Source organism: Lonchura striata, chromosome 5 (assembly GCF_046129695.1).
Source record: "Lonchura striata isolate bLonStr1 chromosome 5, bLonStr1.mat, whole genome shotgun sequence".
Classification (NCBI taxonomy): domain Eukaryota; kingdom Metazoa; phylum Chordata; class Aves; order Passeriformes; family Estrildidae; genus Lonchura; species Lonchura striata.
The window spans coordinates 19,235,997-19,261,757 of NC_134607.1; the positions used below are offsets into that span (position 1 = coordinate 19,235,997).

Genomic DNA, 25,761 nt, shown 5'->3' on the forward strand with positions numbered 1-25,761 from the left:
GCCGAGCTGCGCGGGGCGGGGCGGGGCGGGGCGCGCTTCCTCCTGGGAAACGCAGTCCCGGCCCTCAGGGCCCGGGGACGAAGCCGGGGACAAACGAACCCCGAGATTCTGGGCTGCCTTCTTTGCCCCCGCTTTGCGATGCAAGTGTGGCAGCCGCTGAGGGGCCCGGCCATGCCGGTGCGGTCACACCCAGCGCTCCCTGCCTCAGGACGGGGCCCTGCGTAGTGGTGTTTGTTTGGGGAGTGTCGTCCCAGGCGGTGACACGGCGAGGGAATGATGAGAAAAGGCAGTGTGCCTTAGCACACACGTAATTGGAGAGGGGAAATGCCGCACTTTGGATGTGGGGAGTCAAAATAAGGAGCGCTGAATGGCTCTGGGTTCTTCCGAAAAAAGACAAATCTGGAGTCCTTGTTTGCAGCAGTAAATCCAAAGATATTGTACCGGGCTTCTATATTTAGATGGTTACATTTAAATACTGCTGCATTTAATGAACCCTCCTAAATTCAGGGCAGTTAAGAAACCATCATAGTCTGAGGCTCTCAGGTGGAAACTTCTCTTGTGATGAGATGAATAAAGACACACTAATTAATGTAATACTTTGAAGACTAGATCCCAAATGTACTATGCTAATTTTGGTTTAAAATTTACCAAAATTCTCAATTTACTTCCAAATCGTTGTTTGCCAAGGCATTATACAAATCCACATACAGAATCAATGGAAGCTGCACACAGAGCACTTAGTTCTGTTACTCAAGTTGCCATAAAATTCTCATTTATTTACTGAAGCAGCTTTTTTGGCTTTATTACTTCCACAATGTTACTAACCTGCTGTCTCATATGCATATCATTATTACTCTATTACTAAGGCAGTATAGCAAAGTTTTTTTGTTCATGCTAATTGAATTATTGAACAATGTGGTTTTTTGTTCATGCTAATTGAATTATTGAACAATGTGTGATTCATACTCTCCTTTGGAGCACTGACATGTTGTTGGCTCAATTTCTCACCTCTCCCAAAGGATAAGCAAGCAGCAGGCTAACCTACAAAATTTAGTGGGTTTAGCTTTTCATTCCTAGCTTAAAGGAATTCTGTAAATTTGTGTTGGGCAACAGAGTTGTTTATTGAACTTAAGTTATTTTGCCACTATTTTATTTGTTTATAATTACCTTAAAATTCCAACTAAATTATATTCAAGAAGGATTAATCTCATTTATCATTAAGTGTCTATAATACAATTTTTCCAGGCAATGGCACTGAAACTGAATGTAAATGCATAGCCAGATTTTATCTGGATGTCTTGGTCTGTAAAGCTGGATAAGAAATCTCCCAGGAATATGGTATTTTGTGAACTTTCTGGTACTTCCTGCTTTTAATTTGCCCAAAAATACTGCATAAAAAGTGCAACATAGCACTTTTTCATCCCAGCTGGAGTTAGGAAATGAAAACTGAAAAACAGAGAATGGAGGAAAATTATCCAAATTTTCCAAAGCCTCTTAACAAAGTCTTAATTGAACTAACTTGTTCAGCTGTAAATATAAATGACTGAACTTCCAAGGAGAGGATTAAAAAAAAATGAGTGATAACATCTAGATTTATAGTGTGTATGATTTGAAAATGTATTTTTTTTACCAGCACCTATGCTGCATGATAAATGTCAGATTGAGGAATCAGTACTGTACAGAATGTAACTGCCAGCAGTTTATACCCTATGCATGTGTACATATATACACGGTCATTTAAAGGCCCTGTCCTGTAGATCCACCTTCCAGTGAAGGAAAAGAGATTGAAGAGTGTTTAAGAGTTACCAAAATGAAGTTTGGTTGAACATTAGTATTTTGAGGATGTCAGCTTTCCAGATGCTGAGGCTAACTTGGAGGGGAAAAGCTGGGGTACAGAAAACCGATCAGAACTCTATCTTCATCATTGGTAAAAAAAACCTGACTTGTAAATAGGGTACACAGGAAAGTAAAGGCAAGAATATGGGTTTCAAAGCATTGAAACTGATCTGCTCCATACGTTACAGGGAATCATAGCCTCGGGTCAACTGCAAAACAAAACTGCACAAGCTGAGAAAAACTGGCAAGTGCTACCGAAGCTTACAATGTTCATATGCATCTTGTGTGCTTATATACTGTTACAGGTCCCAGGACACCACATTCAGGTTACAGTCAGCCCAGAACTCAAATAGCTATACAACTGAGAGACAAGTTAAACAGAAACAAAAAGCTGATCCAAAAATATTTCCAGACGTAGTGTCACCTGATCCTCCAGAAGGGGAAATAGTTGTTTTTAATAAGGTGGTCCAATGAAACAGCTGAAAATATCAGTGTGGATTACCATTTGCTTGATTTCCCATGGAGTCTTCTAAATCCATGCTTGCAAATGGTATTCTAGTAAAGTTTTCTATATGAAACTGATATTGCCTCAATGATTTTTCTCTATGCTGAATTTAAGTAATGTCCCCTCCAATCTCAATCTCAGTGTGCCAGAATTTGTATAATTCTTGCAAACAGTTCAGAGAATTATCAACCCTTCAGAGTTAGAGTGAGAAATACAAATGCTAGGTATTACGTAGGTATCTTTAAAAAACAAAAAGGAAACTAAATGATAAATGTTTTGCAGTTCTCTGAAAATACTTTGTCAAGTTTCAGTTTTCCAAGTACTCTGCTGAAGCAACATGAGAGGATTAACTAATTATTTTGTTCTGTACAAAAGAGCATGGAAACATGCTAAAAACATTAGCTGCTCTCTTATTTATTTATTTAGTTACTTACTTACTTAAATATCCATATTGCTTCTTTCCAGTATAAAATGAAGAGCCTTGAACTTGGCAAGATCATTCCTGGGTACACAGTTTTAAGTAGTCCTTAAAAACAGAGCATGAAAAGCAAACATCCTGGTTTCTGAATTAACTACACAACAAAATAATTTCTGTTCTTTGCCCTCTTGGGTCTTAAGCAATTTTAAACCAAGAAAGTCTCACTCGAGAGTGCACCTGCACATAGTTGGTGTATATTGTCCTTGTCTGTATGGGTCCTGAGTATAGTGGGTATATTCTGCATAGGCAGGAGCTGTGTGAAGTTTGCTCTGAGGACAGAAAAACCCACGTCTGTTTAAGTTTCACTACACACCAAAAGGATAACAGTGCCTCAGGCCAATCCTTCCTCCCAGAGCCACAAAGATTTTCAGCTACAAGTGAATTAAACCTTCCCTTAAGGCTGCTATCTCTGGTCAGACAATGGATACAAGATAGACAGAGGGCTGTTACCTTGAAACATCTGCTTATTTTACAGTTGAGGCACACACCAGTCCACTAGAACTTATAAGGAGCTTTATATTCATTTATTTTGGCATCAGGTGGAAAGCAAAAGTTTTCAAGGATAAAGGATTATGAGAAATATAATATGGTCTTAGGTTTCAAAAGGTGACTGTAATTTCATTTATTGATGACCTACTTCTAAATTGGTTTTATGTATCCCACATAAATAGGAACAAATATTTTAAAATCTAACTACAGCTAGTAAGGAGGGCTACAGTGCTGTAAGGAGCTGTTATACTAGTGAAACATCCTGACATCCCTTCACTTCCACAAGCATGCAAAAAAGATACTTAAGACAGGAGTCATCTCTGTCTTCTTTTACTTCCATTCTGGGTCTTGTATGGGAAGGACAGGAAAAATTTATTTCTAGAAAGCAGAATGCCTTTGGTTTTCCTGTAAAGAGTGGAAGTAAAAGGCTATAAGCAGGAAAAAACCTCACTATGTTGTTTGACAATACAGGCTTGATGTAAATCCCTCTGTTGTCATTAGAGAAATAAAACTGCTTCAAATGATCATTCTGATTTTACCATTAGCTTCTTCACTGGTAGTAGTTAACTATTCCAAAACATCCAGGAACAACATTTTATGACACTACTGCATTTTTTTTCTTATAAGATAGTCACGGTTGGGAAAGTTAATTATAGAGAGGTGTTCTTTCTGTAGGTACTCTGCACAATTTCAGATAGTTGAGCTGTGTTAATTGAGTTAGATTGTCAGATTGAGATGCTGGGACAATAAATCTCTTTAAATACTCCTGAAAAAAAAATAAATTTCACACCAAATACCATGTTTAAAAAGTACATTTTATTTTAATAGAAATAACAAAGAACCAGATGGATGATAACCAATTTTTTCAAAAGCTGATTTATATCTTGCTTGCTCCTTTCTTCTGCTGTCCAAATGAAAACCATCACAAAGAGTAAATTTCCTCATTTTAATAGAAAAAAGGCATTACGCTGTCAAGCTTCATATTGAAGGCAAATTCTTATTTTACATTTCAGTAACCCAGAAGAAAATTTTATGGTCTCCTCCAACTGCACATAATGGAAGAGTCCTGTGCCATGTCAAACCAGATCCTACAGCTGCAGTTCCAGTAAGAATGGGCTGTAAAAAACAAAGTGAGAGCGAGAAAAATATCAATACAATTTCCCTTATAAATGATTTCTAAACTGCAGATACCAAGTTGCATAGAGAAATAAAGACCAGAGATTAAATACTCCTTAACAAATATAGTTAAAATACAACAGAAGTTCTAGTGAAAAATGTGATTCTCTGCTACATAGTTCCAGTAGCTGCTTACTACATTTAAGTAACAAAATATTTCATAATAAAAAATAGTTTCAACTCTTTACATTAGCAGAAACACTATTATTATAAAGGCATGATATCAAACTTAGAAACTTTTAAAAATTAAATTATTTCCATTATTTCAATGAATTCATGACTAATATGTTTGGAGGTAATATTTTTACTGTAAGTATTACAAATATATACTGACTCTCACAAAACCAAAATATTTCCTATGCTTTGCATTTTCATGAATGATTTAAAATACAATTAGTTAAAACCAGAAAAATATACCACTAGGTGTTTTAAGCCTCCTAAGAACTAGAAATATTGCCAGATTAATTAAATATCAGGTTAAAGGTGTTTTTCTTCCCCTTCAAACTGATATGGCAAACCAAGCCAAAACATATAGATCAAGTATCTTCTAAAATAGCTGTTTTAAGTATGAACCATTTTTTTTCCTTAGCATGAATGCCACAAACCAAAATAAAATAAAATGGCTACACCAAGCAGCAGTTCTGAATGGTTTGGGCTAATTTTTAACTGTAGCTTTTATGTAATATGAGTCTGATCTGAGGAGAACAGGTGCAACTCCAGTCAAAAATTTACCTGGGGATGTCCTAAATGATGAACCAGCAATTGAGTAGTTGTCTTTCCTGGATACCCAGTGGTTGCAAACAGATTTTCATTCACTCGGGACCACCTATGAATAAAATGAATGTTCTTTCCAAACACCCCTGTCATACCAGCAGAAGTGCACACAAAGTGGAGTTCTCTCCCTTGGGACTAACTGTGAAAACGTCACATATTTTAACAGCAGAGAAACAGATTTAGTGAATTAGCTTGCAAATGTTCCCCTACCCACAGCCCCCCCCCCATATACAGAGTGTTGTAAAACAAAAAAAAGTATCACACGCATGCTACACATAAATACTAAATGTGGGATCATTCACAAATTTCACAAAGTTCATAGACCCAGTCCCCCTAAAATTTACTTAAGTGAGACACAACCAGGTTACTAAATTCACAACTGTTTGCACAGGGATAGATTTAAGTAGATAAACCCCACAAAATCAAGACAAAGACATTTATACCTGAATAATCTGGCTCGGTCAATATGGACAGGTCTCTTATCCTGTGGATAACTAAAACAGACATTCATGGTAAAAAAAACTGTTCTGCAAATAGCTCCAAAGTACCAAAACTATCGTAATTAAAACAGATTTTCAGGGTAAAAAACTGTTCGGCAAACAGCTCATACCATAAGTACCAAAAGTACAGTGAAGGGGACACATTGTCTTCTCCCTGTGAAGTAGCTGAGGGAAAACCAGAGCATTCCTGCAGCTTTAATCTCAATTTGGAGTAAGAAAACTGAAGTAGTTGTCCAGTTTGTTATGGATCAATACCTACCCACTTTTGACTTGGAATGAAATTTTAACAAATACATACAGTGAGAGGCAAACAGTAGTGAGATGCTATCTCAAATGGACAAAAAGACAACATTACATTTTTAACATAAAACATTGATAAAGATGAAACAAAGAATACCAGGGAATGGCCTGTATCAATATCATAATTCCTGATAATTGTTCATTAATTTAGCTTATGCACTGGGCCATACAAAAATGAGTAAGGGGCTGGAGCATCTCTCTTATGAGGAAAGGCTGGAGGAGCTGGGCCTGTTCAGTCTTGAGAAGAGATGACTGAGAGGGGACCTCATCAATGTCCATCAGTATCTGCAGGTGGGTGTCAAGGGGATGCAGCCAGGCTCTGCTCCATGCTGCAAGCAACAGGATGAGAGGCAATGGGCACAAACTGATGCACAGGAAGTTCTTGAACATGAGAAAGAACTTTACTCTGCAAGTGACCAGGCACTGGAACAGGTTGCCCAGAGAAGGTGTGGAGTCTCCCTCACTGAAGACATTCACAATCCTGTGCTTGTGCTCTAGGATGACCCTGCTTGAGCAGGGAGGTCAGACCAGCTGACACACTGTGGTTCCTTCCAAGCTGATCCATTTGTGATTCTGTGACTGCCATGCTCTATTAGCCAAGTACCTTCATTTCCTCATGAAGAGAATAAAGACACCTACGCCATGGGCATAAAAATACCTGGAGCGAGTGATATCCCAGATCAGCCAATCACTTCCAGCAACTGCTCCAATTTTGAAAGTATTTTTTAAACACCAGTCTGCCGACATCAGTGGTGTTTGTTCACACTCCAGGGAGAGAATGGCCTGCTGTGTAATCAGGTCATAGAATCGTATAGTCCCATTCTTCTCTGCCACCATCAGCTGTTAAAAGAAATTCATAGAATGTGGTAAACTTAGCATGGAATGGAAATTAATTTTTTTCCACTCCATAGAAAACCTAGAATACATTCAAGCAAATATTAGTAATACTAAATGAAGTACAGTTTTTTACTTAATATCAGAAAACTTTCTCCTGGACACTCTGTAACCAATAAATAAAAAACACTTTAATCTATACTATTGTTACACTGTTATACATAATGATTACATTATTTTATTTCTATATGTCTATAGGTACCTATGTGTATAGTTTTGGTGGTTAGAAACACCAGTTCACAACTACCAAAGCATCGTGCTTTCATACATCAAAAAGTTATTATTTTAACATTCAGCAGCTTCTGTTCTGAGCACAAAGAACCCACTGACACATAGTGCTGTAAAAAAAGAAAGGGCTGTCAAGCACTGGAACAGGGCTGCCCGGGGAAGTGGTGAAGTCACCCTCCCTGGAGGTGCTCAAGGAATGACTGTTTATGGCACTTGGTGCTATGATTTATTTGATATGATGGTGTTCAAAGGTTGAACTCGAGGATCTTAAGAGGTCTTTTCCTACCTAAATTGGATTCTACCATTCTAAGCAAAGTATTGGTGTGGCTGTGGCTGTAAAATCTGTAGAACCACTCCTTCTGATTTTATATAAGATTTCTTACATTATCTTATAAAAGTTTGCAACAGATTTTATCTAAACTTTTTCTGTTACAGCAATACACTCAAGCAGTGGTTTTTTAAGTACTGTAGAAAGAGCTTCCTGAATAAATTATAGAATCATAGAAGGATTGAATTGGAAGGGAACTTAAAAATTCTCTTTTTCCAATCCTCTGCCATGGGCAGGGACACCCTCCACTAAGCCAGATTTCTCAGGGCTCCATCCAGCCTGGTCTTGAACACTTCAAGAACTGAGCCTTCACAACTTCTTTGGGAAACCTGTTGCAATACCCAGGTGATGAAATGAGATTTTTCATGAGGAGAAACGGTTTTCAGAGTCGTGAACAATAATTAAGAAAGGCAAAGAAGCATTAAAAAAATACTCCAGTAATACCAGTTTGTTTGGGAGAACTGTCACCAAAACATGCTTTCCTGCAAAACTAAAGGTCATGGTGCAGTAAGCATTTTGACCTGCAATAAGCTTTTCACTGAGAACTAAATCTAGCAAGCTTTATGAGCTTTTCAAATGGGCTTTTCTTTAAAAAAAAAAGAAAACAAACAAACAAAAAAAGACAAAAAACCAAAAAAAACCAACCTGTGCCTATCTCTGATAGTGGTCAAAGAAAAGTCATGCTAATAATATCTAAGACTGGCATACTATTGCAGTATTTCTGGGAAAATATATAATTTTGTTGTGCTTACAAAGTTGCCCAGTAGCAAACAGCAGCTAACCCATTAAATTCTGATGCCACCTGAATCAACAGTTTTCCTAGTTAACAGTTTCTTTTCTTAGTAAGGATGGATATTGATATTGGTGGAAAGTATGATGAGATTAGACATCCTCCTTCCCTACTGCTGTGTAAATATTTTGATATCTTATTTGACTGCTTTTCTCTGTTTTAAGTATGTGTTTTTGTGGTAACCCCAACAACCATTTGTAGCTGCTTAAGGCAGTTATTGATAGGCACAATAGGAATAATAAATCCAAGACTGCAGGGACTAGACCATTAATGAAGCTGGATATTTGGGTACATACCAGCTGTTTAATCCTCCTCAGTACAATAAAGAAATAAGTATAAAATCACAGTCTATTGATTTGATTTTTCGGAACATATTTCATACACTTCAAGCAAGAACAACAACAAAAATGTCCCTTGTTAACTTCAAACAGATACTTTTCAAAGCTTGGCATGTTCTGTAAAGAGTCTGTATTATTGGTGAGCTGTGTTACCATGACTGAGAAAACTTGAGGTCTTCTCTGGTAACTGTCAGTTAATAAGCAATCAGCAGAATAGTTATCAAAAACTGATGTACCTAATAAAGAAGGAATATTTCTGATGGGAGGAGCGAGGGACTGAGGGTAAAAAGACAAGAATGGCAATGAAAATTCATTTACAGTCCCTTCACATTAGCAGATCCAACCAATATCCAGTTACAGTGTAAACTAAGTCCTCAAACTTTAATGTTACTACAGCATCAAAGATTCACACTTTAGGTGTGTCCCCCCTCCTGTTATATTAGAGGTGGTGAGGGAGAAAACCACAACCTTAAAAGCCTCCTCAGGATGCCAGCAAACACTCATTCCAGCAGAACGTAAAACAAAATGGGCCTTCTCATTTCCTTCCAAATCCCAGACCCTGGGGAGAAAAGAAAGAAAAAAAAAAAAGTAAAGTACTAAACTATTACCATTTGACTGCAAATACATTAACTTTCAGTGCCTCAATACGTTCACAAAGGAAGTGACCAAATAAAATAATGTTCATGCTGTATCATTTGAAGTCAGTGAAAGAGGCTAATGCTATGGATAATGTATTTTAACATTGATGAGCTAGGCAGAGCCTCTATTTAACTCTCCAAATAGTTTGACGTTTTAGTTATCTAGATGTGAACTCAGTGAGATGCTCCTATTTTTTCATAAGTCAACACTACAGCCTTTGTACTATACCATAAATAGCAGTGAGGCAGTACAAAGCAGGAAAGGCAGTGTTGGTCCAGTTGATGCAAGGAACCTAAAATGAGGTACAAACAACTTAAATCATCCATTTTGCCATGTAAAGGGCAACACCCTTTATTAAAGTTTTTTGGCTGCTTAATGTAAGAGTTTCCAGTATTTCCTGGTAAGACCAGATTGAGTAATGAAAATATAAGAAACCAGAAATGAAGCTAAGGCTTCAAGAAGGATCTATGGCAGAGGTAACATTAACCAAGAAAGGGTCTTGGAGAGCTTTCAACAGGTAAATTGCATGTGCCAGTTTTACCTTTTCCTTTAGAAACACCTACAGTACATATCTGGCAGCTATAAAAAAAATAATAATCAACAGTATTTGGTCAATATGGATGGACAGGAAAGTGTATGCTCAAACACCAAAATTAGGTTAGGTGATGAGTGAGTCTTCTTTGGATGTGTTCAAGATGAGTTGTAATGAGCCATGGAGCTACTTTGTTTCTGAAATGCAACAAAACCAAAACTGAGACTATTTTACCTCACAGCCACTGCTCAACTCCCTGTTTTCCTACAAAATCAATAGCTCAGTTGTAGGACAGACATCACAGTTGTGAACATCAGTCTGAACCACAAGGCTACCTATTATTTATATACATTTGGACACTGAAACATACACATATATCCTTCCTCTCTGACATGCAAAACTTGAGAAACAGCCAGTTTTTAAGGCAGTGTTCTGCCCAGTCTTTTGAGCTAGATGAGTGGCTACATACTATTCTTGTTTATTCTAGAGGATTTTTGCTGACTTCCTCCAGACTTTTTCAGTTTATATCTCACCAGGGTGCTTAGAGTCTTATATTTAAGAGATTTAAAAAAAAACTCTTAACTAATACATCATAAGTCTAGACAAAATATATGGGAATAAAGTAAATATATTTAATGAACAATGTTGTTTTCTTATGCCAAACCACAATAGATCAAATATTTGTTCTCCCCGTAGAAAACACAGGGTCTCTAATCTTGAAGAATCGGTGTGCTTACTAAAAAAAGTCAAAACAAAAACCTGACAAGTGTTTAAAAAATGAAATATCTACTTGATTAGGTAATTTAGAAACATACAATACTTTCTTCTATTGCCAAAAGTTTTGCCTTGTAGATTTGTCCAAGTCAAATCAACACTTCCCATGTGTATTTACTGTGCAGGGAGAAAATTATGATACAACAGAAGATGGTGAATCATTTTGGCAAAAGGAATATGCCATTATGTTTCCTTCCCTGAAGTGAGTGATGTTATTAGGTGTTGAGACAGAAATTTATGCTTTTTACCTCTGTAACTTTGTTATTTATAAAGTTACCAAATTTGTATTTTTTACTTTGTAAGAATGGCAGGACTGTTGTTAGTAACAAACAGTATGGGGATGAGAAGGGCTAAAAACCTCTTTTATATTTTCTTTATTGTTACCAAAGGTAATATAATTTAGTTTTGGGGAAAAAAACCCCAAAACCCCCAAAACACAAACGAGGCAATACTTATCAAGATAGATCTTGGTCTGAATGCATCATGTCTATACAATTACATATGTGTTCAATTAACTTTTTCAATATTTCTTTGTGAAAAACCCAAGTAAAAAATGTGAAAACCCCAAAAATTTAGCCAAACTCATTTTCAATTCCTAAATTACTCAGTAATCATAACCAAATCAGCTACAGATGCTGCCTCCCCATTTTGTCCACATTCCTATCACAATTCGGAAAGACTGAGGATTTTGTCTCCCATTTAAAGCGCTTGAAACCTTACTAATACTACCATGATTTTATACCAAAGTAAAATAACTGTCTATTTTTCTCCAAATACCCTTATCTTTTGTAACCCTGCAATATGTCACTATCTTACTTCTTCTATTCCAACCAACCATAGACTTTTCACTGAGCTTGTGGCATTTTTTTCAGGTATTTAAAAAAAAATTCCACAAAAAATTATTGGAGAAAAGTTTGAATAAACAAAGTTGAAAGATGTGCCCAAGTTTGATTAATGTATAGTCTCAAAATTAACATGTAATCTTCTCAGTAAAATAATTATTTTTTAACTAACTAAGGACTGAGAAATTATTTACTGCAGTACTCAGAAAACTCAAACCAACTCAAATACAGATAGCCGCAAATGCTGTCAAAGGAAATTATTGATATACTAGGACCTTTCTCTTGTCCCTCAAATCCTGTAACTAACAAACAAATGAAAACTGCAGTTATTTCACAGCTTGAAGATATTCAAATTCCATTGTATCAACTATATTATATCTCATATGCATGAATATGAATACATATGTGCAGCAATTACATCATACAGTGGACTTTCATTACAGCTGGCCAAGTACCTCATTAGAACTCTGAAAACTTGTGGTAATGGAGATGATCCTTATTTTACCTTCTAATTTTCTTAATTATGAATAATTCTAACTAGCAGAATCAACTAACTGGATAAAAATAATAATTTACAATAGTAAAAGAACTAAACCAGATTGCAATCTTCAGGCATTTCTCAAATCCCCAGAAGATGGGAATAAAAATGGGAATTCTTCCAACAAAAGATGTCTGACAATTTTAGTGAGTGGGTGAGGGCTAGAAGAAACCTTGACATCTGATTCTCAACAAAGCATAATCAACTATACTTGATTCATTACTCAAAGATTACTCCTGTCCAATATGGTTTGGTTGGTTTTTTTTTAGTATCTAACTTTAATACATTTCTTTATATCTCTATCAGACATATTCCATGTGCGAGGAAAATCCTATCACTCTTGAAAAGTCTAGAGGACTATGGAAAAGGGCAAAATTCCTGTTCCTGAGATCATACAAAAGTTCCTCACTGAGCACAAGGAGTGAGGAGCAGATCTCAGAAAAGGAACATGAAAGTGCAGGCATTAGGAAATTCTGCAGAGAATACAACAAACACTGGCTTTCTCTAACGTCTTCTGCCAACTCCATATGGATTGGCTATTGCAGATCCAGAGGGTACTAGGCAAGACATAAAAGACTGAAGTGGAACTGTAGAAATTCCTCTGGCTGGTTAGAAGAAGAGAAAGGTGTAATATTTAAGTTTTTATGAAGTCATTTCACAGAGGAAATGTACAAATACTCCTTCAGAAGGCCGACCCATGTTCACCATTTTCTTTTGGTGATCAAAGGAAATGTCACTTCCTAAAGAATTAGCAATTAGAATATTTCAGATCTTGACATTAAAAACCATGTTATCTCTAGCTTCTTGTGATACCTACTTGGATATGCAATCAATAGACCGATCCATTTCTTATGGCTAATTGTGGGCTGCAATTATACCCTGCAGTGTTGGTAGAGGCAGGGGACACAGTGCAGTATCTCCAATAATACACATTTCAGGCCATGCCCACTCAGAAGCAAGTCCAAGAAATACACATTTCTACTACTACTACTGAAATACCTTTGAAGTTATCCAATGCAAAACCAGAAACCCCGCAGCATTTTTGAAACAAATGTGACACTTCAGTTCTGTCCTTTCAACCAGAGCAAAAATTGGTTGTTAAGAGCTATCAGCTTCTTGTTCCCAATGTGGATATAACACTAAATCCTTCTGTGGTATGACTGCTACTGAGAAACTCAACTACCAATTCTGCTGATGGCTTTCTAAAATATAAAACTTCTAAACAAACCTAATGCAAAGATTTCTATTGAAAAAGTACTTATAGGCTAGACTACATTCTAGGGCTGTGTTATTCTTAACATGAAACATAGTGTCATGAAGGAAAATTTTCAATCATCCTCATATTTTGAAGACTTCCTAACTAAAAGTTTATTAAGATCAGACTGAAATAATGGTCCAAACATTTAATCCAGAAAGCTTTTGGTTGTTTATTTGTTTTAAGCTGACAGAAGACTAATTAATTCTTGCACTGTCCAACACCAGTTGGTTAATGCTTCATGGATGTACAATGTAACAGAATTGCATAAGACTATATTTGGGGGACATACAGGGATGCATACAAGTGTGCAAATTCAAAGGCTGGACTCTGAAAACAATTCAAGACTTCTTTATTTTCATAAATTATAACGCAGAACTAGTTTGAAAAAATGTAACTAGCATACCTCAGAAAAAAGAAGTATTTTGGTATGACAACTTTAATAACGATTCTGACAGAAATCCATACTTGACTGCACTAGGAATGATAAGATGCAAACAGAACATGGTTTTGGAGGCAGAAATAAGTGATAATAACCACTTTTCATATAGTCAAAGACTGAAATATTTATTGAATAATCAAGGTAAGATTCAAGTGCAATCTGGGCTGGCAATACATTAAAGAAAACAAGAACAACAACCATTAGCTTTCCTTCATATTGTCCAGAGAAAAATCTACACAAAATAACTAGGGCATGAGAGTACCATGTAAAAAATATGCTACAGATAAACCCCCTTAAAACCAGATGAAACACTACAAAGCATTCTAAAACTATAGTTAATTTAGCTTTCAGTGACATCAAACCTTGCCCCCTTATCCCTGGTTAGAGAACAAAACTAATCTTCTCATGGTCTGGCATTTATTCTACAGGCAACAGAAAAGGCTGAACTTCAGTGACTGATGAATTCACAAAGTCCTCTATGAAGTGATGTGAGCCATGGCCTAAGGAAATGAACAGAACTCAGTAAGGAATCAAAAAGCAACTATAGTCACAGATAGCGTGGAAGATAACTCAACTATACATTCTTTTGCACTCAAGAAGAGGATGTAGTTTAAGAAATAGTAAAAAGAAAAAGAGAGAGTGAGGGAGAGAAAGGGATGGATGAGTCTTTTTCAGCTTTTCAAAATACAAGCCATTCCATCACTGGATGACCAGAAGAAATTGCTATGCTAGTATTTTTCAGGGTCTGACACTGTCAGTAACCTTTAAGTTCCACTTGAGGAGGGAGTACGAGGCAATTACCAAGCACACTGAATTAACCTTTTGACAGTCAAGAGGTTAATTTTTAGCATGGATATGAGATTAGTGGGTTTTGATAGGATGGTATTTTGCATTAAGTAATTGTGGAAACACCAGGTCTTCAACCACCAATAGTGGAGACTGTCAGTTGAACTCGTGGTGTTTTCCAAACATTTCCCACAATTGTTTGGCTTTGTTAAGTATCAGAAAAAAAGAATTTGTACATTTGAATCTGTGCAGACTCCTAGACTGTGTTTCTGAATCATAAGGAAAAGGCCAGCCAGGAGTAATTTTTTTTGGACAGTGGTGCACAGGGACTTGCACACACACAGAGATCTCATTAACAAACTGGGATACACACATTCCTACACTTGATGCAAATGTTCAAAGAAGTGTATAATGCCTTACCATTTCAAGGAATTAAATGAAATATTCCTTAAAGGTATTGTAACACAGGTAAATACTTCAATTATTTTTAGTACAGTTCTACTTCACAGCTGCAAAAAAGTTTTGAGTTGCAAGATCAAGGCAAATAAAGACTATGTGCAAGAAACAATAATTCCTGAGTGACACAGCAGCAACTTTAAGGTAAGAACTTCGGACATAACCAGTATCCAACTTACACTGTCTGTCCTCTAACCACAACGACTGAACTCCACTCTGAGATGTCACAGTTGCAGCAGCTTGTGGCAAGACTATTTAGTGGATGAAAACTGAAAATCTCACTTCCCTAAAGGTTTCTGATGAACTTAAATGTAAACTTTCTCTTGAGTGAAAACCTAAGCATGCTTGTCAGTAGTCAGTAGTACATACTGAAAAGTTGTTTGAAAACTTTATTAAAATTTAAAAATTGAACTCAAGACTTGTACTAATTATTCTAGAACTTTATTCCAGAGGCATTAGCAGATTTTGTATCCTAAGAACAATTTCAGAATAGAAATTCAGTACAGACAGAAGAATTATTCCTCTTCTTACATTACTACTGAAGCAAATTACAGAGTAAGTAAAGAATGATTTTGGTAAGTCCCAAGGAATGCATTTTCCATTAGTTTTGAAAGTGTAACCTTTAAATTAAATAGAAAAACTCTTCATGCCCCACATGCATGAATGGAAAAAATAAGAACTCAAGTAGCCAAAAAAAATCCTACTTATTTCCCATGGCTTTTAACCAAAGACTTTATGGTTTATGGCATAAAATGTCTTTCATAGGTACTAAGCTGAAATCTTGTTAGTATATATTAATTACATACATTTTATTTCCCTTTAAATTAATATCAATTAGACAACTGGTTTTAAAACAGTTTTCTTTCATCCCATTTAATAAAAGAAACAGGAAAAGGCCATGGCCACAGAGTCAAACAGTTTTTTACTGAATAAGCCAAATATGAGTTTAGATTTGACAAAGAAATCAAGGATAGGAAATGAATCAGAAGAAGATACAGGTAAGTCATACATTTCTACTATTAATTCCTAAAGATTTTGTTGGAAATACTGACTAGACATCTATGGAAAAACTGCCTACTCATCAGATTAAATAAAGTCAAAGATGATGCTTTCCCAACTCTCTTGCTGCCCTACTGCAATGACCTGAAATGCCTGCATAGCCCCCCTCATCTCTCCAGCAATGCTGGAGGGGTAAGAGAAGCAGTTTAATAGGTTCCTGCACACTACAAGAAGATGGGTGACCTTTTGACAAGGACAAACTCCTGCATCAAAAACCTTTACCCAGCATGCTTCAAAGCATTCAACCATGCTTGCCTTCAACTTCCAGTTATAAATATTCAAACACCCGGCTTTGAAGCAGCTGTAATCATGGTATTTTGAGCTGCCAGTACCACTGTATTAGGATGGTGCTCTCTTCAGGCTGTCATCCCCTGGTAAGGCTAATACATTTGGGTAGATGTAGTTCATGTATGTTACTGACTTTGAACTTGACCCACCTGATGACAGAATACATAGAGAAGGTCTGTATAATTCAGAACTGAGCTGTACATGTCTCCTATTCTCATTTTATCCCTATCCCAGAAGGGGGAAAATAGTGTATGCAAATCCAAGACAAAAGTTTTCTTCATTTTGAACCTAGCTGATCCAAAATATTGCTTTCAAAAAAGGCAACCTTCAAGTCACAACAAAAAGCCAGTCCACAATCTAAGTTAATGAGAACAGTCCATTTCTTATCTTGTTAGTGGACTAATCTTGTTAGAGGGCCACGAAGACACGCTAAAAAATAAAACTATAAATGCTTATTTATTTATTTAAGTGGACATATAAAACATTCACAGATAGAAAAAGTCAAATACTAGTTTTTTCAATAGTGTTTTGAACAAAATGCATACCTGCAGGTGTGATCATCACTTACACTTGCAATTTCTTGACCTTCGTTGGGAGCAAAGACCAGATCATTAATGTAATCTGAGTGGCCATCAAATGTCTGCCAACCAGGAAAGAGAAATACTTTTACCTTAGAGCTGACTGTTCCACCAATATATTTAACAGACCTGCTAATGGAAAGATGTGTGTTAAGATAAAGCTATATTTTAATAGAAGGTAAAAAAAGTTTTTATCAGTAACTAGATTTCTTTAAAGTATCTAATTCATGTGTTGATTCATACTGCAGGTGAAAAGATCCTCCCCACTACTCCTTGTAGTTAGCACAGAGGTCAGTTTGATGCTTTTGCTTGACAGAGATCTGTGAATCACACTAGAGCTTTTTATCATCTTTTCAACCACTGAATTTTGAAGGTAAAAGATACTAAATCTCAGAAAAGAAGAGAATGGCCAGGCAATGAATGCATGATCTACCTACATTAAAGAACTCTGATTACTGGTAATTAACACTGATCTCTGAATCTCTCATTAAATACACCTATGGTGTTTTTGAAAGAAAGCTCACAAAATTTTAAGTCAGGCAAATTTTGATGTGTAGATGTATCTGTTACTGTTCCACCCTCTTCTATTCAGTCCCACTGATTAAGTCTTGAGGCACAGCTGCTTTTGTTTTGCCCAGCAAGGTATCATAAAAATGAGACAAAAATATCCTCTCGATAATAGCATGAGACCGAGAGACTGCAGAGGAAAACAAGGTCAAATGAAAACAAATTCCACAGTTTTCTCAAAGAAAAACACACCACCTTTAAGTGTAGCTATTCTCAGGAACAAATGCAGAACTGATTAAAAAAAAAGAAAATCTCAAGCACGCACAATAACTAAATCCCCCTCTCTAAAAGTTTTAAGAATACCTCATCAATTCAATACAGAAACATTTTCAGCAGCCAACTTATTTTTTTTCCAATATTTTTTTCCATTATTTTATTAAAGCCTAATGGATTATACTAGAACTAACAGGCCCTAAGATGATGCTAAACTATTTAGACAAGATGCCAAGTCTTTTGACAATTTTCAGCATTCTGAATTCAAATATCCTGCTTCATTTTACTTCTACAGTTCTGCTTAAATATGTTTTTTATTAAGCAAAATTTGAAACAGGACAAGGAAGCCATAATTCATTTCCAAATGAAAACCTCAAAAGAAGAAAAAGGTTTCACGAAGATACATCAGTCATATTTTACCTTTTGTTTTTTTGTTCTGGGCTTGATCCAGCCCATAAATTTTGGATTAGTTGTGTCGACAAAGTAATGGAAAACTTAAGTGTGCTTCAAGTTCCTTGTTGATAATTACATCAAGACAGTTTTCTCCACGGGGAAAACAGAGTAAGATTACTCTGTCTATCCCTCCCGAAGCAACACTTACTAATTGTTTACTATAAAAGACAAAATGTTCAGAGATTACATTCTGAACATAGTCACATACTTCCTTCAGCTTTGTTTTCATGTTCTGGACCTCTCCTGAAGATCCCATGTGTCAAGTGTGCGCCGTATAATGGACCAAAATTTTCCACATGTTCATCGTGAGTTCAGCCTCAGGTTTATGAAATTGGTTTTCTGAGGTATCAGTTAACTGTTAATAAGAAGCCACTGTATCAAACTTTATTGAAAGCCAGATCAGCATAGCTCACCCAGAATTTGTGAACATCTGGGATTTTGCATGTGCTGTAGATCAGAGTTAGGTGTTACTTTTCTTGACAAGAAATCTGGAGTATAATGATTGTCCAGATATAAGAAATTAGCTGATTGCCAGAAAGGGTTTTCCACACTTTATATCACAAAACCCCAGAAGACAGTCTCAAAGACAGCTTTTACTGACATAAACACACTAGTCACATTCTTTCTGTTAATGAGTTCTCACCAATAGGTAAAAACATGTATTCTTAGCTATATTCTCATTATTTTTAACATTAACAAGCCTGACCCAGTAACAGTATGTATTTTTACCTTTTCCCCAGCCAGAGTACATCCTTAATAAAGTTCTTGGACAGCTAATTTCAGTGGTGGACCTGGCATAAACAAAGCTAATAGCTTTACTGCTGAATTCAAGCCAACACTTCTCATTTGTATTACATATGCACCAAACAATCATAGAATCATTAAGGCTGGAAAAGACCTCCGAGATCACTGCGTCCAAACACGAATTTAACACTGCCAGGTCTGTCCCTAAGCACCACATCTGTAAGGTGAACACAGTGATCACACTGCTTCCCTGGGCAGCGTGTTCCAATGCTAGACCACCCTTTTACAGAAGAATTTTTTCTTAATATCCAATCTGAACCTCCTCTGGCATGACTTGGAGGCATTTCTTCTGGTCCTATCACTTGTTGGCTGGGAGACTGACCCCCACCATCTACAGCCTCCTTTCAGGTGGTTGTAGAGAGTGATAAGGTCCCTCCCAAGCCTTCTTTTCTCCGGGCTGAACAACTCCACTTCCCTCAGCTGGACTTTCCTTCATAGGACATTCACTCCAGAACCCTCACCAGTTCCACTGCTTCTCTGGACATGCTCCAGCACCTCAATGTCTTCCTTGTTCTGAGTGGCACAAAACTGAAGAGAGGATTCAAGGTGCCAAGTACAGAGAGACAAACACTTCCTTCCTGCTGCTAACCACACTATTTCTTGTAGCCTAATTAAACCAAAATAAACTAAAAAATTAGAACTCAGATATTGAATTTAGCTCGCTAGAGTCTGTAGTACCAAGTTTATCCCATTGTTTCATTATTTCAACTTATTATCAATCCATTAGCTAAATATTAAAGAAACTTTACATTCTGCTAAGTTAAAAGATTTAATTCACAGCTTAACAAGCTTTCAGCTTGTTGTCTGAAATTCACAAAACTGTATATATTACACAAACAGACAACTTTAATATGGAATGACAGATATCAACTCAGAAGCAAAGAGCATAAAGAACCTTTAGAACTATTTTGTCAGAAATCCCACCCAGCTCACTATGTCAGTTATGCCACTGCTCAGTGGCAAAGTCATGTATGACCAACACTAAAAGAAGTAAATTAAAAGTATGTGCATGCATGAAGCAACACAAAGAGCATTTTCTTTCAAGACATTTAGTAGTATCCATCTTTACTTCTTATGCCCTGCCTTTATTCATTCTATTAGCAGTACGGCCACATAACTGACATCCACAATTCACTTAATTTCTGTATGACAAATCTCATTGTCTTACTAACATAAATTAACACATCAAAAATAAAAGTCTATTTTTTCTCCTTTATACCCAATAATCCACTCTCATCAAAGAGGCATTATCATCTTCTAAAGCAATAAAAGCCAAGGAATACTCTCTCCCATTTTTTTTTAAATTAATTAGCTTTGCTTATTGTTAGCTAGGACCTCACCAAAAAAACTTTATACTAGATAGCACAAACATTTAATTAACAGCAGTACCTGGATTGGAACATTGTTTCAAAGGAAGAATTTTGAAGGAAATCAGAACATCATGTAGGTGATAATTACAGTTATTCCCACTTTAAAGACAGAAAGGTATTTACAATACAATTATTATCACTAGAGATGATGAACCTAGGCTCTGTCACAAGTGGAGCAGAAAGACAATTAAAGATTAGACTTCACTAAAAATCAAATAATCTTTTAAAAATCACATTAGATGCCCTTACCTTAAATTCATTCTTGTCCTGCAGGTCTGAAGTAAACAGCCTTAACTTCCTATCAGAAGCTGCAGTACAAAACCTACACTCAACAGATTAAAAAAAAAGGCCCTTCAGTCAATCAACATTGCAATAGTTGCCTTTTAATCAGTTTTCTTTCATCTTAAAAAGGCAAAGTGAGACTCAAAGAAGAAACAGATTTTGAAAAAAAAACCCAAAAGCATCTATCTTAACTTTTCTGCTTTGGCCACAAGCAGAGTTATAATTGGAGTTTATCTGTAGAATAGTGTGTATCAAGTGCCAAGAATACTTATTCAGGCATTTTTACAAAGCTAAATCTAGATCAATTACTAATTACCTGAAATAACTCTCATAAATGCTGTTGAAACTTTCCTTTGAAGAAGTTAAGTGGTAGGGCACAAAAAATAGCCCTAATTATCAGTGTTTCAAAATACTGAAATATAAAGTTCATAAACCAAATTCTATTCAACATGTTTTAACCCAAAAGACTGTATGAAAACGGAGTCGTAAGCAACTATGGTAATTCTGAAGAATCAAATTACTGAGTACATTTTAATTCAGAAGTTCACATTTAATAGCTAACCATCTTTCTAGATTTTCTAGATTTACACCTCAAAAGCTCTCATAAATAGTATCTAACCTACATTGAAACATAGCACATATTATGCAAATCAGTGCAAATAGCTTTAGAAAGGGGCCATTCAAACGATCTCACATTTACTAAAGCTTTTAAAATAAATGGCTCATCACAGATGTACAAGGAAAGAAACTTTTATGTCTGGGGTCCATAAAAATAATGAAAAAAATATTATTTACAGCTTGTTCAGTGGGGAGAGGATCAAGGGGCACAGGGAGAACAAAAAACAAGCAAATGAACAAAAAAAGACTGTAAGAATAAATACTCTACTGAAGATTTCAGAGACTTCATCAGTGATTTCTAAGGAGTTAGATTTCACTCAAACTTTGAACAATCCATTATTAACGACTTAGGGAAAACAGGTAAGAGACAAAGATTCACTGTAGTTGTTTATTGTTAAGTACCTTATCTGAGGAGGTATAGCATCAAGTCTAGTTTCAGGACTCCATGCTATGGCATCAACTCTGATTCCATGGTGAAATGTTCTTAGTGTCTTATATTGCATGCCTTCCACTTCTGCATCCTCCTCCTATAGAAATATTGCAGTTAGCTGATTCACAACAAGGTCTTGGTGACTTCTAACAAATCAGATTGCTACGAAATGAAAGGGCTTTCAAAATTATACATATTGCAATCTTTTCAGATCTTAACACCTTCAAAAATAAAATCTGGAAGATAAATATTTCAAATTAATGCTTTATGTAAGTACTTAGAAATATATTAAATGATTGCAGTCTCAAGCCAGACATCAATGAAGAGCAGGAAAATCAGAATTAAACTATGAAGATGCTGAGCTCATTCTCTGTACTAGTATCTTCACAGATACAACTAAGGCCACTTAAAAATGGCAATTTACCATACATTGCAGTGAGAAGAAGCAATGGGAACAAAAGCAAGCATGTAATTTAATCTGTCCTCTCTCTGAACTGTTTTTACACCATAGAAAATTCTGTCACTTCCAGAACATTGCTCTTGAAACAGCAGAAGACAAAAAGGTACTCTCTGTCATCTAATCCTAATTACAAGCTTGCTTATTCTTACCATTGATATGAACACCAGATAACAGGAAAAATAAAACAGGAGTTGGGATTATGGACTCCATCAATAAGTTGACCTCTAAAACGCTTTTAAAAGTTTTCAGTACATCCAATGGAGCACCTCAAAAGATATTCCTACACAATTTTCTCTATGTCATAATTCTGTTTTAAGATAAAGAACCTCTCTGTATGCCCTCTACATAATGTAGAGGCCAAGCAGAACCCAGCTGAGGATGCATGAAATTACCCACAGTTTTTCAATGCTTCTCAACAGGAAGAAAGAACAACATTTTTCTCTCCTACTGTGACATGGTCATTGACTCCACATGTGGAAGGGGAGGATATGAAAATTATAGAAAAAACACCTTGTGTCAGTGGTTATAAAATTTGAATTACTTCCTTTCCAAGGCCTACATCAGAAACAAGGTAGAGAGGAACACAAATATCAGTATGTTTTTGTGGTTAGCTCTTCAGAAAATTTACAACAGTAAGACCATGGGGAATAATAATAATAATAATAATAATAATAATAATAAAGATATCAGCTACACTATTAATCATAATAGACAAATTACAAAAATAATATTGTGTAATAAAGAAGCAAGATGAAGGAAAAAAGCTTCGAAATTCCAAGCAATTGTCTTCAATTGATTGTCAAGCATCTAGGCAAAAAACTCATCTAATGAAAAACATTTTATCCAGTATAAATATATTCAATACTCAGTATTTTCCATTTAAAAATTTTTCACAATATAACTGTAAATAACTTAAAGGTAAGATGTTTTACTTTACAGACTGTTACAGTCTGTAAGGGAGATCCAGTAAAAACAACTGTGAGAAAAAAAAAATTAGGTAAGTATTTCTACAGTTCATCCCCAGAAAGAAATATCTATAAAATTAGTGCAGATATATCAGTGTGTATTTTACATACATATATATATATATATATATATATATATATATATTTCTATTTTCCTGAAAAACAAGTATCCTAGACTTGTTAGTGTATTAAACAAGTAAAATTCTCCCTTGTTTACCCCAGCAAGAGGAGGAAACAGGAAACAGGAAAGTGACCAGTCTTTCTGCAGTAGAGGTGCTGGCAAAGTCAGTTTCAGGGGCATCGAACAAAAACAACAGTATAATACAGACTAACCTGAAATCTGCAAGTCCCAACAACCACATAATTGTTGCCACCATAAGCAATGAGGGAACATGGATCTCCACTGTCAAATGGATTGAATTTTACCACGTGCACATAATCCTCGCAATCCACAGTGTAAGAAATGTTTCTAGTAGAATCTTGCTTCATTTTCAGTGAACTAAGTCAAGGTATCACGGAAACTGTGTCTTCTTCAGGACAAAAATCCACATTCCTACACAAAAATTTAAAAAAGCATAGATGACTCATTGCATGAATAAAAACCGCAAAGTATTTGTGGCAGAGTAAATAAAAATTTCTGTAACATGTTCAAGAACACAAAAGCTGCACTTAAGTTTATTAGATGTAGCCTGTTTGTTTCAGAAATCAAAATATTTACTAAACTAACATACATTCAAAACTGTCTCTTTCTGACTTCAGCAATAACTGCAGATCTTGTACTACCCTTGGCAACCCAACACCAATACAAAAAACCAAGTAACTGCACATACTCCAGAAGAGTCGCGAACAGCATTTTAACATTTTCAACCAAATGAAAAGAAACAACACATCACTACCTTCAAATTCTCTTTACTTGTCTACCTCTTTATGGACTGTGAGTCTAACGAAAAACTGAGTTAACCAAGGTTGCAAAACTGTAAATGAAAACTCTGTCGCACATTCAACCAGTTTTCATGAAAATCAGGTTTCTGTACTAGAACACAAGAGGCCAAGACACACAGTTGATTTCAGAATCAATTCCTTGTAGTCCCAGTACAGATTTGAGATAAGCTTATGTCTTTTTGGGAAATCAGACCTTTAACTACACACCACGTGGAAAATCAGCTTGAAATCTCAGACCTTTGACAGATTTTGGTGTGTAAATGACCTGAAGGTCTCAGCATTCAAGCCCGAATGTTTAGCTTGGGAGCCAGCCAGGTCTGACAGAGGCATCACTCAAACACAGAGAGGCTCTCCGTAGTTATGTGTTTGTGTATTAATTCATACAACAGTCCACTATATTACCATAAATACTTTAGCCATATAACTTGCATAGCTTTGCTACTAAAGCCAAATGCAAATTTTAATCCTATCAAAAGTTTTTTTCCTTCAAGGCTTCCCATGAACACAAGCCTTTATAAAATCTTAGAGTGTTAAGGGTTTAGAACAGACCTTTAATATCATGTAGTCCTAAACCCCGCTGCCTTGGGCAGGGATACCTTCCACTAGACAAGGCTGTTAATGCCTCATCCAGCACTTGAACACTGCCAGGATTGGGACAGTGGCTAACCATTCTCACCGTAAAGTATGCCTTCCCCAAATGTAACTGAAGTTTCCCCTCTCTCAACCAAAGAAAGTAACCATTGCTTCTCGCCCTATCTCTACAGTCCCTCTCCTCTTTCCTGTAGAGCCACTTGAGATGCTGGAAGGTGCTTTGAGATCTCCACTCAAGTTCCTCCTCTCCAGGCTGAACAACCCCAACTTTCTCAGCCTGAATTATGGGCTGCCAGACCAGCTTGAAAACACCAAGAGTAAGATTACCTTCATTTCTTTAGAAAGCACGACTAAGGCAACCAGACCGCGTGGGTGCGCGTCACCTCCCCCATCCACGCGCATCCTTTGCCCTCCCTCCTTTTCCCTTCGGGGCCCAGCTGCTGCTCCCCAGCCAGGCTGCCCGAGCTCCCCGGGCCGGGGGTGGCCCAGCCCCGCTTCACACGCACCTCGGCACGCCGGCCGCCGCTCCCGCCGGGCCCGGCCGTTCCCAGCAGCGCCGGCCGCGGGCGGCGGCAGCGGCGCGGCTGCTTCCGGGGCAGCGGCCCCGCGCCCATTGGGCCGCGCGGCGGATTTGAACGCGGCGCGGCCCCGGCCCGGCCCCGCCGCAGCGGCAGCGCCGGCACCGCGCTCGGGGCACCGCGGCGCCCGCGATGGTGATGCCGATCCCGGCTTCTGGGTGTTAGGGGCGGCTCCGCAGGGGTTGTTCGGGCTGTTTCGCTGGGAGCGACAGGTATGGTCCCCTGGAAAGCTCGTAGGGTGGGGAGAAAGAGAAGCCTCCGGAGAGCTTTTACTCTGCCCAGCGCTGACTTGCAGCGCGCGTGTTTCATCCGCTGTGACCCCCCCCCATGCGACGTTGTCCCCTTCAAACGTTTTGGACAGTGAGAAGTTGCTGCTGCAGTCGTGCCTGTTTCCTCCCTGCCCCTTGCCCACACGTTTTGGACAGTGAGAAGTTGCTGCTGCAGTCGTGCCCGTTTCCTCCCTGCCCCTTGCCCACACTTCCTCGTTTTTTGCAGTCGTGCCAGCAACCGAAAACCGAACCCGCTGTGGTCTCTGCTTCGGCTGTATGGGAAAAGGTCGAAGGTTGAGTTTTGTTTTCTGGAGGTAAATGGGATAGGTATTGCTCCTGTACTGTCCTGGCGGTGTTAGGGAACTTTGTTTCAGAAAAGAACAAGTTTAAAGGC

General features: G+C 37.2%; 1 protein-coding gene across 2 annotated transcripts; it reads right to left on the reverse strand.

Annotated features, from left to right (window-relative positions):
• Window positions 1–4,102: 4,102 nt before the first annotated feature.
• On the reverse strand, window positions 4,103–25,098 carry NUP37 (nucleoporin 37). 2 transcript variants are annotated; one of them, XM_021536366.2, is made up of 10 exons: window positions 25,027–25,098; window positions 23,321–23,540; window positions 21,535–21,659; window positions 20,482–20,554; window positions 16,793–16,887; window positions 9,105–9,195; window positions 6,717–6,898; window positions 5,702–5,752; window positions 5,217–5,310; window positions 4,103–4,424 (listed from the first exon to the last, which is right to left on the reverse strand). In XM_021536366.2, exons 2-10 carry the CDS (start codon window positions 23,474–23,476, stop codon window positions 4,311–4,313), a joined length of 981 nt encoding a protein of 326 aa, XP_021392041.1. In that variant the 5' UTR covers window positions 23,477–23,540; window positions 25,027–25,098; the 3' UTR covers window positions 4,103–4,310. The 2 variants fall into 2 exon arrangements, with proteins under 2 accessions (XP_021392041.1, XP_021392050.1); XM_021536375.3 differs by lacking the exon at window positions 25,027–25,098 and adding an exon at window positions 24,848–24,990.
• Between the last annotated feature and the right edge of the window lie 663 nt (window positions 25,099–25,761).